The 14,451-nt window shown below is 39.5% G+C and overlaps 1 protein-coding gene across 2 annotated transcripts in view; it reads left to right on the top strand.

The window, feature by feature from the left end:
* Positions 1-13,595, top strand: part of SAMM50 (SAMM50 sorting and assembly machinery component) — a 34,747-nt gene extending 21,152 nt beyond the window's left edge. The window contains exons 10-15 of one of the 2 annotated variants that reach the window (XM_006023582.3): positions 3,396-3,482; positions 6,221-6,291; positions 7,189-7,256; positions 8,219-8,365; positions 11,934-12,075; positions 13,169-13,595. In XM_006023582.3, coding sequence (XP_006023644.1) covers positions 3,396-3,482; positions 6,221-6,291; positions 7,189-7,256; positions 8,219-8,365; positions 11,934-12,075; positions 13,169-13,214 — 561 coding nt within the window. In that variant the 3' untranslated portion in view covers positions 13,215-13,595. Of the gene's footprint in view, positions 1-3,395; positions 3,483-6,220; positions 6,292-7,188; positions 7,257-8,218; positions 8,366-8,501; positions 9,372-11,933; positions 12,076-13,168 lie in introns of those variants that run through there. The other variant, XM_025204097.1, reaches the window with a different exon arrangement.
* Positions 13,596-14,451: the final 856 nt, after the last annotated feature.

Raw genomic sequence — 14,451 nt, 5'->3', positions numbered from 1 at the left:
GGTTGTTACATTGTCTTCTATTGAGTTCTTCCGTTGGTTGATCTGCAGCTTCCAGGTGATAATTGCTGTCTGCCTATATCCTTAGACCAACACGGCTACAACCTAAACCCCTGCTACTGTGTTACACATTCAATCACGTTACACATTCAATCACTGATTCACTAGCTCTTTCAGGGGCCAGCCTGATACAGAGAAGGACAGTTTGATTCCTACCCTTGTTAACATTGTTACAATGTATAACTTACTAAAGCACATTTAGTTGGAAATTGAAAGGTGAGGAGTATAAAATATAAGCTACAAATGCCATGGCACACAAATAGATAAAAATACCAAACTACAAGGGGAGATACAACATGCGCACACACAAATTTTAAAACACAATTCCTTACCTTAAAGTGAAAGAGAGAAGAAGGAAGAAAAGGTAGAAAAAGAGAAACATATCCAAAGAGGGGAGAGCAAATGCAGGCAAGAGGAAAAGGGTGCTTTCTGCTACATCCCCACCCCCTACTTACTGGCAGAGAGCCTGGGTCCAGCTCCCTGAGGCGGCATGTAGGGACTGCCTGAATTTCCGAATCTCTGAATCATTTCCGAGTTGATTTGGAGGCTTTGAATCTATTTGGACCTTTTTATTGGTCTCTTGATTCAATTCGGATTTGGAGATTCGGCTACCAAATAGGGCCGAATCTCCTCTGAATCGAATCAGCAACTGAAGCTTTGCACAGCCCTAGTCAACGGTAGGAGCAATAATTTGTTACCATCCTGTCTTACCTTTACAGCATTGTTATTTAATTGCTAATTCTCTTTATAGTGACAGTCATTTTTTCACATTTATATCATTGAACAGTATAACTACAAACCCAACAGTTTTCAATCCCTGACATTCAATTCTTCACTGGTTAGGAAATGCTGTCATATGCTAACACTATCTCTCTCAAGCTGGCTAGATGGACAACAGCTGATGTGTTGTACCATCATGGCCCAATGTTGCCAAACTCTGATACAGGCAGTCCTCAACGTACAGCGTTTCGAGTTACAATGTTTTGCACTTACGTTTATAAACTGACACCCTGTTTAACTTTATGATGTCAGTTTTGACTTTACAACACTTGATCCGATGCGACACCACGCCAGCGAACAAGTTTGCTGTGTCGCTCATCCCCCTGGAGAACATCTGTCCAAACTTCCTTGGACTCTTTCTTTAAGAAAGCAGACAAGACTCCAGAAAAACCTCCAGCCAAGAATCCTTCAAAGAGTCCAACCAAGAGCCTTTCAAAAAGTCCAGCAAAGTCACCTCAAAGAAGTCCTTCCAAATCAATGATTGCTATTTACAATATAAATACATTAATATAGCTATATTACTCATCTATAATTGATTGAGTACAAAATTCTGGGGTATTTTTGGTGAAAATAGGGTATCAGGCCTTGGTTCAGGAACCAACCCCCCAGTTATAACATTGTTTCTTATAGGAAAATTGGTTCTCAGTTACAACATTTCGACTTAAGATGCAGTTTTCAGGAACTAGTTGTGTCGTAACTCCGAGGACTGCCTGCACTTGCTACAGTAAAAGCTCTGTTATCCGGCATCCATGGGGAGTGGGTGGGGGTGCTGGTTAGTCGAATATGCTGGTTATGTGAGAGTTGTACTTACAGCCCGGCGGGTTGGAGGAGTCTTTGCCTCATTGGGCTGCTGCCCCTCCCACCACGTCCAGTGCACTAGGGCTTTCACTCCCTGGTGTCAGTGTGCCTGGGGGGACAGGGAAGGGGGCCCCGCACAGGCTGCTTTTTTCTCAGCCGTGGTCCACGAGGAAGAAGTGGGACTCTGCTCATGGCGGCAAAACTGAAAGTGCCATGGTGGGACTTCCAATTTCGCTTTTGCCATGTTCATCTGCAGGTGGTACATAAGGTACCAAAGGTTGAGAACCATTGCTGTAAACAACATATCTGTGAGAAGCACATGGCAAGATGCTGTTGGCTATCGGAATTTTTCCAGATACGTGAAGGAAGAGTTGTATTGCCGTCTGTGGTAGATGCTGGCTAATAGAGCATTCCGGATGGTAAAGCGACACATAACACAGCTTTTACTGTACTTGCTTCTAAAATTCATTATGCATCCATATGATCTATTTTCTATAAAGGTCACTTTCAGAACTTTTGGGTATGAAATTCAGCACAGAGATGGTGTTTCAGCTCAGTCCTCAGAAATCTTAAAATTAGTATCTTTTCTGATGTATGGTTTTAAACATTCTAGATCTATGACCCTAATTCTAGTGTGTGCACAACCCATCCATTATAATTTCTGTGGTTGTCATAACCCTTATTTTGGGGACAGCTGATTTTTGAATGGTACACAGTATTTGAAATGTCATCTCCCTCTCTTCCAGCAAGACCTGTAAGGTGCTGCAGGACCCGCTCGTCAAATAAGAGCAGCACAGACTAGCTTCCTAAGTAAAGGAAATGCTTTTAATTTAGGGCCTTAAGGTAACAGGAACAAAGTTGGAAACTGCAGGGGAGCCCTCAAAAACCCATAACTAATAAAAGGCCTGGCATTAATTCTGTTAATTTAGGGGTGTCAAACTCATGGCCCCACAGGCCGGATGAGTGATGTGGGGCTGTCCACATGTGCTGGATTCAGCCTACAGACCCATCTCCCCTTGTACGTTGTCCCCAGCATGCACACCGTGTCTGTGTGGAACCAGTCTGGGATATATGTCAGGATGTTACACGGTCAAAGCAAAATCTATTGTTGCTTTTTGTTCAGTTATTCTGTGCTCTTAACCTTACTCTGGTATAATATAACTGGATTTTACAGTTTCTTCAGTAGATATGAAACTTTCCTAGCATTGGCAACGTGTAGGGGGTGCACGCAGGTCCATGTGCACCCCTTGAGATTGGCTGCTGCTGCCAGCAGTGTCTGCGGGTGGTTGCCGATCGCTGATTGGCGCTCACCACCCCACCTCGCAGCTGACACTTCTGTGGCTGCCTGCGTGAGCTCCCACTTTGCTGCTGCCTGCAGGGAGTTGCCATGCTCCCCAAAGCTGCGGAAGGCATGCGATGTTCACATTTCCTAACTAAAGGAACTAACTGCTTGATCCTGGGCGTCAAACAGAATAGCACGCTCCATTCTGTTATTATTAACAAATGGTATAGAAAGCAACTGCCCTGTTTAATGTCTGGGGTAAAAAAAAAAAAGAAAAGAAAAAAAACGTGTTTTGACATGTCAGTTCGCCATGTGCTTTTTTACACTGGTGTAGATAGAATTCAGTTGCTCATCAACATAGAAGCTGCTGTTGCTTACATGGAGAACACTGCTGGTGGTGACATGGTCTTCCTTCCTAGGAAAAGTATTAAAGTTTGTATGTTCAGGGTAACTTTTATAAAGGTTTCTGTTTATCTAGGAGCTGGCTGGCTACAGTGGTGGAGATGTGAGCTTTCTGAAAGAGGACTTTGAGCTTCAGTTGAATAAGCAGGTTTTTTGGGATTCGGTAAGTATTTACATATTCAACAGTCAGTCAGCAAGTAACAAAAGGGGTAACTTGCATCTTTGTTATCTTCAAAAGGCAAGTACTGCTAAAATCACTAGCAACTAAAGCTGGAAGTTGTAACTATCGTAATTTTACCTTGAAACTCAAAAAAAAATCCTAATTGCTAGAATTTCTTTCAGTTCATTTAATTCCTTTTATGGGTAGTCACTTGAGTTGCTTGAATTATTTATCAGTCATCAGATATGAGCAATCTTATTCCTTTTAAGGAAAAGTTCATTTTGGCAAACAGGTACTGCATTCATTTATCCTTTGATAGGTCACTGTTAGCTTTTTCTTGGCTGATTGACCGATCCCCATAGATCAGGCTTCTCTTCCTTCTCATGCTTATAAATCTTCCAGCCAGTCTTGCCTGCATAACTTTTCCTTATTGTCTGATTTTGAATTTGATTACATCACTATAAGTTCATGAATATTCCTGCTTTTCCCCTGGTACTGTCTTAATACGTGAATTATAGCATGTGTTGTGTGGTAAGTATTTTATTTATTTTCTATATAGAGCACTTGAAGGTGAGAAGGAAAGCCAGCCTCAGAAGTGAGTTAACAGCACAGTGCATTTTTAAACCTTCATAAACTGGGCATAAACAGCATTGAGCATATAAACTAATCTCAGTTTATGTATTAAAAATCTTCTTTCAGCTCTTGTTCTTCTGTTCCTTCAGGTGCGCTTCACATGTTCCTGCAAGATGCATAGATACCAGAAGTTCCATGCAAATACTGACTCTTCTGGTATCTACCATCTTGAAATTACATATGACAATATCATTAATAAACACATTTGAATGTCGGTGTGTACATCTCCTTATATATTAGTCTGCAGTTAGATTTATGTGGGAAATTGAACAGTTTGTAAGGTAAAACAAAAAAGTTGTTTGGGTTTGTTTTTTTTTTAATATGAGGGTAGTGGCAAGGCAGTGTCCACATCCATTTGAACAGGAATGGATAGCTCCTTCTAGCATTCTCCATTGACACATCTGGTCGTGTTAAGTTTAACAGCATTTCTGATTTTGTGAATGAGTTTTGCTTGGGTTAAATGAATTCCCTGAAACCAGTATTTTGGAGTGAGGAAGAGGCAGTAGACCCTGAAAAATAAACTCATTTTCTGAGAGTCAAATATGAGCCAATAAGAGGTGAGACTTCTGTTGGGGAAAAGATAAACTTTTTGAAGAGAACACACGTTTCAACCAAAAACCTTCAGGAAACCATTTAACATGCTCTGTAAAATAAAGTTGGAGTTCACTTAAATCAGGTGTCATTATGATAGTGGACTCTTGGAGTTATTTTAGTTGTGTTAGTATATAATCAACTTGCTTGTTAGTATCAAGATTTCTGATCACAAATTGATGCTCGTTCATTGTTTATAACTGTTTGTTTTTTAGCTTTAGTAAGACATTTAAAAATTCAATGGCTAACGAAAGGAAAGAAGGGAAATTAGATAGCAGTCAATATAAATGAGAACCTGCAAAGCGTAGAAAATTGATCATTAAAGCTGAAGGGAAAACAATCCATGGTTGGCAAAGGTAACGATAATAAGGAATTCTTAAATTGTGTTAAGGGCAAAAAGCTACTTTGTCATAGTATCAGCCCATTACTAGAGGACAATAGCAAAATGGTTAAAAATATAGAAAAGGCAGAAGTGTTTCATAAGTCTTGCTGGCCTATATTTGGACAGAAGCAGCATGGTATACTTCTATCATTGTTCCTTAGTAACTGAGAGGAATGTTTAAACACCGTCTTCTAGGGATAAAAGTGAATTATTATTTTTTATCAGCAGGTCTGGATAATTTGCACTTCAGAATTCCAGAAGAATCAGCTAAGGAACTCTCAACCTGCTGATAAATTTTGATAAATCCTGGAATACTGGAGAAGTTCCAGAAGATTGAAAGAATGCTAATGTTGTAGCAATATTAAAAAAAGACCAGGGTTGCTATAGATCAGGAAGCCTGATATTATTTCCAGGCAAAATAATGGAAAACTAGATAAGGGGTTTAATTGATAAAGAATTGTAGGGTAGGAACATAATGCCAGGGAGCCTGGTTATATAGAAAATATGTCTTGCCAAACCTTGTTTCTTTCTTTGAGCTTAAGTCTGTTAAAAGCAACTATGTTTACATACCATTCCTAGTTTTCTTTTTTTTAATGTAGAACTTAGTACACCACTAGATGCTGATTAAAAATAATTAGCTCCATACAATATCAGTAGAGCACATCTCTTAATTACAGTTTATTTTGCAGAGGCCTTATAATGTTCTGTGTTAGATGTAATTAATGTCAGTAAAGATTTTATTTTATTTCTGAGAACAGCATAAAATGGTAAGAGTCAGGAAGTGAAAATGGATGAGGGAGTAGCAAGCAGACTGTAGGATAACTATTTTTTTTTCTAGACTTGCAACTTGAAAACAGCAGTATCTTATTTTAAATGTACTGTGACTTCTTTTTTTTTTTTTTCAAATGTAACACTACATAGATTAGAAAGAGGGCAGTAATGATCAGTAGTTTTTCTGAAAATGTATTTCTTAAAGATTTGTTACCAACATATACCCTGATCACATGCAAAGTTTAGTTGAGCCAGTGGGAGCTATGCACCTGTATCAGGTGATACAATTTAGTCAATGGGGCATGTGAACAATACTTGATAAATGCCAGCTTATAAAAAAAATCACTTATTCTTTTCCCCTAAGGTATTTTCGGCATCTCTCTGGGGTGGATTGTTGGTTCCTGTTGGAGACAAGCCGTCCAGTATTGCTGATAGGCAAGTAATGCATTGAATTCCCAGTTTTGTACTATTGTTTTGTTGTTTTCAGTAACCTCAGGTAACATATATGAAAACGCTATAGCTGCTATTTCTTTTTGCATTTAGTAGTTTGTTTTAGTCCTTGACACCTAGTGAAGCAAGCCCTCACTTGAGAGCCATGTTAACACATTGGCTGTTAACATGGTGCTCCCATCTGTCATTGCCATGGTACATGGTCATACGTTTACAACTTGCAGGTAGTGCTATTAAATAGTGTATATTGACCTTCTTCAATAGTTACTTAACACCTGCAAAATTATCCATTTTAATTTGAGGAAACCATGCATAAATGAATACCCTTGGGTGATATAACTATCTTTTAAATGTGACCAGCTTATTCTTGTTCAGGCTTTGAAATACAATATCTGCTAAAGATCACTAACAGAAACCATTCAGACTTAAAATTATTTTTACCAGCTATCAAGTGGAATTAATTTAACTTTAACATTGAACAGATACTGTTGTTAAGGTGCTTTAGAAAATATTCAGATGGGTCGAACTTGCTGAGAACCAAATTCAGGATTCTGTTTCTCCTGCAGTGGTGAATGCCACCACCAGTACCTATCTTGTAAAAGGAGCTGCATTTCTTGTTATTGCAGTAGTAGGAAAGGAAATACAGAAACTTGTAATTTGGTAAAGGAAGACTTTTTTCTCAATTTTTTTTGGTTTTAAAATTCAGCCCAGTTGTGACCTCTGATAATGAATTGTATTTCACTTAACCTGTAAAACAACAAAAAACAAAAAAGTTACCTCTAATTCTGAATTTGAATTGCAAAGAATGGATAACTGCATTCTGAAATTAACTAGGACCCTTCTGTAATGGTTAATTGAAATAAAAATTACTTTGTTTTCTAGGTTTTATCTTGGTGGACCAACAAGTGTTCGTGGATTCAGTATGTACAGCATTGGACCCCAAAGCGAAGGTCTGGAACTCTTAAATCCCAATCTTATAACAACATCATAAGTGCTAGTTTTAAAAGACAGGGTTTGTATCTTTGTTGCACTTAGATTTTAAATAAGTAGAAACTTTTCTCTCTGGCTTATTTTTTCAGAAGAAGTGGATATAATCCTAAGGGTTTGAGTTTTGAGTATCTGATTTCTGATATTACTAGATCACAATGGAAAAAAGATGATGCCTTCACAGTTTTATGTTTTGAGTCTACTTTGCTAGATTGACTACACAGGAAGACTTGTTTAAGATCCATTTTTAAATTTCATTTTTATCCCCTATGCATTCCTCCCTAGCTTTTGCTTGTTGATGAGACAACTGTGTTACTCATTCACTAATGCTTTGAGATTTTAAGGTTGGTAGTAGCCATGTTGGTGTAAGGATATAGGCAGACAAGGTTCTTTAGGTAAACATGATATCTTTTTATTAGACCAACTAAATATTTAGTTGGTCTAATAAAACATGACATTTACCCAAAGAACCTTGTCTGCCTTGAGATTTTAACACTACACAGAAACATATGTTTACTTTTTATAAACATAATTTTTAATATTTGCTATACAGCACAGTAATTGAAGTAAATTAAACACCACTTCATACTGTGATGTATAAAGGAAAACTGATTATCTAGAATGATAGTGGAACTAATTATTCTGGATAATCAACTTTTTACTGTAGTAGGTTGTCTCTGTTGAGCAACTAACATGTTCTTGCCCCCTGAGCCTATTTAAAAGCAAAGATAAAAGATAACTGCTTGTGTAAGATTTAAAGAACTATATAAGTGTTAATTTATCCCTTGCTGGAAGTAGGAATGGAGAACCAATGTGGAAGAGGTGTGACCATAATAAAACAATTTAGGAGTTCCCCTTCCTTTTGGAGCTTTTCCTTTTGGTCTACTCCATGTAAATACTTTGTGTGCAACATTTTTCCATGCAGGTGATTACCTGGGAGGAGAAGCCTTTTGGGCTGGTGGCCTGCACCTGTACACGCCTCTCCCTTTTCGGCCAGGCCGGGGGGGATTTGGAGACCTTTTCAGAACACACTTCTTCCTCAATGCTGGAAACCTCTGCAACCTTAACTATGGTGAGAAGCAAGATATGCATGTAAATATTGAATCGCATGCACCTGTCCTCAACCTCCCTCCTCCTCTCCCCAGATCTCAGGAGGGTAATAATATAATGATAGTCTATATATAGGTTTTCTCAATCTTATTTTATAGCTGGGGAGTCGAACATACAGCCCACAGGCTGTATTCAGACCACACCAGTGAGTCATCCAGCCTGCAAGGCTTCTTTCTGGCCAGACAACTTGCCTCCAGATCCAGTCTGCAGGACTTGTCACCACAGCTTGCAGACCTACTGTGCCAGTGCTACACTCGGGGTTAAAACTGCCCACCACAAATTTTCCCTTTGTTGATGGCCGCCTGGCATATAAATGGGCAGTGAAGCAGAGACTTTAACCCCTGTGTGCTGACTACAATGACACAGCAGCTCCAGCAGCCATTGTAAAGGGAGGTTAAGTGGCAGTGGTATTAACTCCTTGGCTGCTGGCGCTGACACAGCAGTTGTAGCCACAGTAAGAAGCCCTGTGGGCTGGATCCAGAGAGGAGTCATCTGGCCCGCAAGAATCGCTATGATAGACTCTAGTCTGCCAACTCAGGTGAGTTTGACAGCCATGGTTTACATAGTTTACACTGTAAAAATTATAGCGGGCAAAAACATATGCTAAAAAATAGTAGGCTACATTTTAGTCATCTTTGCATTTGTCAGGTTAGCAGGTAAAGTGGTAATTATAGTAGACCTCTCTAAATCACTTTTTAAAATAAACTTTTTAGGCCCAGGAACTTTTCAGGATGCAGAAGCCTGTCTAGTTAGGCTAACTTTGATAGCTGTTTGTGTAATACTTGCTTTGCTAGACACACTAGGTTTTGGAGAAAAATAGAAGAATCAAATTACAGATTAAAAAGTTAAGGCACCATAATGTATCCTGAGTATGGGATAATTATTAGGGCTTTGTGAGATTTCGCTGGCTATTCCGTTTTGACGCTGTTTTGACTCGTTTCAAGCTTGAAACAGTGAAATCAAATGAAATAAAAGGCTTCAAAACAACCTCAAAACGAAATGAGGGCAGTCAAAATGTTTAGAGTTTCAAAGCTGAAGCTGGGCTTGCTTGCACGGAAATAGAAAGTAAGGAGAGGGAGGGGAAAGAGGGGGGGGAAGGACTGCTCTGATATTGAGTGTGTAGCTGGCCAGTGACTGTGATCCTTCCCTGAGGTCCCTTGCAGTCCCAGTACTTTGAGGGAGGGATGGAAAAACAGCATAAAAAGCAGAATTGTTTGAACTGAGCTGCTTTCTGCTACTGAGCTGTGTCTTTTAGGGCTGTGCGAAGCTTTGGTTGCTGATTTGATTTGGCGGAGATTCAGCCCGATTCGGTGGCTGAATCTTTGAATCCAAATTGAATCAGGAGACCCTTTACTTTCTCCAAATTGAATCGGAACCCTTCGAATCAGTTCGGAGAGATTCGATGATTCAGAGGTAGACACAGCTCTTAAATGTTTTTTTTACATACCTCAAGCTACCAGACAGCTCATGAACGCTGAGATGGTGGGACAGATGGAGCATCCCACAGGAGTGTGGGGGTGGTCCCCAGTGTGCTTGGTGGCGGACCCAGAAGTGGACCAGAATCTGCCCCCTGGCTCGGCGACTGATGCCTTTGGGGGGAGGGGGGGGTACGCAGAGTCCCCCTGTGGTTGATTACTGAGCTGGAGGGGCGCAGGGGGGACCCCCGCATGCTCAGTGGCAGACCCAGAAGTGGCCCAGAAGTACTATGTTGCTAGAGAGAGACAGTACTTCCAGTTCACTTTCAGATCTGCCGCTGAGCATGCGGGGAGCCCCACCATGTTCCTGTGGGGCGCTCCATCTGCCCCAGCATTGCAGCGTTCATGAGTTGCGCCTGGGACCTCGAGGTATGTAGAAAAAAACACTTAATGCTGTGTCTATGGCTGAATCGCTGATTCTCCAAATCAGCATTGAATCTTCAGATTTTGGATTTGGCCAAATTGAATCGGGACAGTGATCCGAATCAAATCACCGTCTCCTTATTCGGGCCAAATCGGAATCCAAATCGAATAATTCCCATTTCGCATGCCCCTAGTGTCTTTCAGCAGCATCAGACAACAAAAGTTACCATTCATTTCCTACTTGCTAGTCTAGCAAATGGGATTCATCAATACCTTTTGCTTTCTATACTCTTATTTTATTATTATATTCATTCATTCCTTTCAATTTATTCCTCACCCAAAATCCTCTTTTTGTTTTTGTTAGTCTCTTTTGATTCTTTTCCTCCAGAAAAGAAATCTGTGCTTGATGAAGTGTAGTTCATAGGCTCATCTGTGAAAAGTGGTTTGTAAATTCAGCCTCACAGAGGCTTTTTCAACTCAAAACCTTGCTAAGATATATTTCTCTAACTATTCCGTTGGTCTACTAAAAGATACCAGATTTACCCAAAGAACCTTGTCTGCCAGTGCCATGTCCTTCAACCAACACAGCTATAATCTACACCTCTAGGACCTGTCTCCAGTCAGCTGACTGGAGGGACTCGGGGCCCTGGGCACATCTAAGCCCCAGGGCTCAGGCTGGCAAGGGAGAATTCTCTGGCAGCTGCTGGAAAAGAAGCTCCTTCAGGAAAGGAAAGAAAGGCTCTGTGACAGTTTGGCTGCCTGCGATGCTAGTGCTACTGTGGTACTTACCTGTTGTTATTTAAAGTAGTGAACCAGGCTGAGGCTGTAGGGGAGGAGGAGCCAGCCTCATTGGGGCACACTACCATGTCGTGTGGAGGCCCCAGCGCCAGTGAGGGCGCACCTTAACACGCGCACACACAGTCACACATGTCACAAGTTTTGCTTGTCAGCTGCTTGAGGTGCAGTTTCCCAGAAACCCCTGCACCTGTCTCCTTGAAACTTAACGGGCTTTGTGGCCTCAGCAGGGGCTACCCTTCCTCCCTGCTGTTTTCATTCAAATCAGGCAAGAAATGACAAAGTTATAGGCAGTTTTGTGATTCCCCATTATAGCCTATGGGCAAAATGAAACCGCAAAACTGTTTCAAGGAAGCACTGTTCTGTTTCGTTTTGAAACGAAATGAAATGTCAAAATGAAATGCCGTCCCTTTGAAATGGAAGTCAAAACAAAATGGTGCTGTTTCACACAACCCTAGTAACTAGTATGCTGCTTTTCTTCCCATTCTTTCAGCTTCCTTTCCTTCCAGAGTCCATTCAATGATTTACTAGGGTTTGTGGGGTGCAGCTAATATTAGTGATATTTGATATCTGATATCCTGAGGGAAAAAATATCTTCACTCATACACTGCATGCCCAACTGAACAGTAGATGAATGTATTACTGGAGACTTGCTGAATTCTACCTCTAACCATTAGTATAAGAACCAGAGAAGTTAGAGAAGAAATGTTGACCAAGTTCCTGATTCTCACAAGCAGGTAGTTCTTGCCTGAGTTGCTAATTATTCACCAGTTCTGGGTACTTTATTTACTTTATTTACTGTAGTTAGACACCTAGATGCTCCTAAAATTCAGTTACATTGTCCAGATAGTGAAAGGCTATTTTAATCCCTATTCTAATGTTTCTTTCACTGCTCAGGTGAAGGCCCCAAAGCTCACCTCAGGAAGCTGGCCGAGTGTATCCGATGGTCGTATGGTGCTGGAATAGTGCTCAGACTTGGAAACATTGCTAGATTAGAACTTAACTACTGTTTCCCCATGGGAGTGCAAAGTGGCGACAGGTTTGTTTTTCACAGAATTATAGAGCTGGAAGGGAGCTCAGGAGGTCATCCTTGTTCAAAGCAGAGTTATCCATGTCTAAACCATCCTAATCAAGTGTTTGTCTAACCTGCTCTTAAAAACTTCCAGCGATGGAGGTTCTACCGCCTCTTTTACTAATCTGTTCCAGTGTTTACTCACCATTGCAGCTGATTTTTAGAATATTATCTAATTTTCAAACTTTTTAGATTACCTAGAACCTTATTCAGTTGTCCGAATTAGAAAGTTATTTTTTGTTTGTTCTTTGACTATTTATTCTCTGGAGATTTTCTCACCTCTGATGCAGTTTTTTCCAGGCAAGTTATTCCATGTTGGTTTCAGAAGTATTTCCTTAATTAGAGCTCTATTTCAGGTTTCAAACTTCATTGAATTTTTAATTCATCTGTTGAAAGTATATGAGCAAATGTGTGGCAGGATTTTTTTCTTTACGATGAAGATGTACATGGTGAAACACCTCACGGAGTTTTAACAAAATTGGACAGATATCAATCTTTTCAGCTGGGATTTCACAGCTAAAAAGTGTAAGCTTCTGATTGCTAGGTACAGATAATGAGGAATTTGATTATAAGGAATTATTATAATTGCATTTTTGCAGCCAGTTCTAATAGCCTGCATCAAGCAGCCTAAAATGGAAAAAAACTTCAGAGTCCTGAACCTCACTGTGAAATACTGTGAATATCATTTTGGATATTGAAATTGCTTTTCCTTACTTAAGGTGCAGTTGATGATTTTGAACATCATTTGATCTTTGAAACTTTTATGATGCTAAATTTCATTACTTCATATGAGTTGCAGGTGGTGGGAATGAATGATGAATATGGTCCATAATTTTTAATTACTGGCAGGCAGTTATCCATGGAAAATTGGCATGGAAATTGTTTTTATTTAAAGGATCCTTTCTCAGCTGTTCTTTCTTAAATATATTTGAATTGTTGTTTTCCAAAAGCTTGAATGCAGTAAAAATCTGTCTGGGAAGGAATTGCTCAAAGAAGAATTTAATGACACACATATCACTAATTCTACTTTTTTTTTTTTTTTTAAACATTTTTCTTTCAGGATATGTGATGGTGTCCAGTTTGGAGCTGGAATAAGGTTCCTATAATACAGCAACATTTCACGCTGATATCAGAAAGGGAGAGCACTTGAAAAAACGTATGGCTCAATATGGTCTGGATTTTTTTTTTCTTGAAGTCTAAATATGCATTTCATAAAGCTCTCAGACTCCACCATAAATAATAAAGGTGGGGAATAAATAATTATGGCACAATAAAGGATTATGCCATAAAGATGTGTTGTACATCTGATTTTTCTCAAGGATGGGGAAGGAGTCTGTGGTGTGATAGACAGATGTGCGCGCGCATACGCACGCACGCACGCACTTAAACTTGTAAATTTTACTGAGGAGTTCATACTCTGAAACAAAAAAACAAAACGAATAAAAAATATGTGCTTTGGAAACTGATTCTGAGACCATTCCAAAAAACAGGTGTCAGTAGACTTATTTTTTTTCAGTACTCTAACATCTTCAGCTGCAAGCCACATAAATATGGGCTATACTACACATATAGCACCAGACTGTTAATAAATGTTAAGCATTATTTTTCCATGCTTCCATAAGCTTCAAGTTTGAGGAGGAGGGAGAACACCCTAACACATTTGTGCATCAAACACTACTTGGTGTGTAACAAGCATAATGGTTATAGTTGAAGGTAAGGACTCGGATTAAAAGTATTATTTATAATATTGTGGAAGGAGCTTTGTTGCATTTGTTCCCTATTAATCTGGACTGCCTTTTGCAAAGGTTTGAATCCAAAATTCAAGAACATTCATTGTAGAAATCAAAACTAATTTATTTTTTTCAGATTTTCAGTGAAGTGGGTAGCTTTAAATATTTTGCACCTAGTAAACAGGTTTGGAAGGGCCAAGATCAAAAGCTGTGTTGATTTTCTTCAGTAGGTCACAAAAAAGCCTCTTTCACCTTCTGTATTTGAGATCAGGCAACACTAGCGTCTTTGGTTTTATATTAAAGGGCAATCCCTGATTAATTATTCTTTTAATATTCATTCTAGTTTAAAGTGATACTGTGCCATACAGCTAAGTATATTTTCCTGTTTTAAATTCTTATGTAAGGATCATGATTCCTTTTATCCTGTTCTAATGACTTTGCTTTCATAACACTTTACTAGTTTTTATTTTGTGTAAATTAAGTGCACCCGTCCTAAACTGTCAATACAACCTGCCCGGATATAAAATCTATTTGCCTTACATTTAAATATACTCCCTTATCAGTCTGACTTCCTTGATCTAAGCCTTTTTAAAGCCATTATCTAGAACTACTC

This window comes from Alligator sinensis, unplaced genomic scaffold, assembly GCF_000455745.1.
Source record: "Alligator sinensis unplaced genomic scaffold, ASM45574v1 scaffold975_1, whole genome shotgun sequence".
In the NCBI taxonomy this organism is placed as follows: domain Eukaryota; kingdom Metazoa; phylum Chordata; order Crocodylia; family Alligatoridae; genus Alligator; species Alligator sinensis.
Note: the sequence above shows the minus strand (reverse complement) of the source record. Positions and strands in the feature narration are given on the sequence as shown.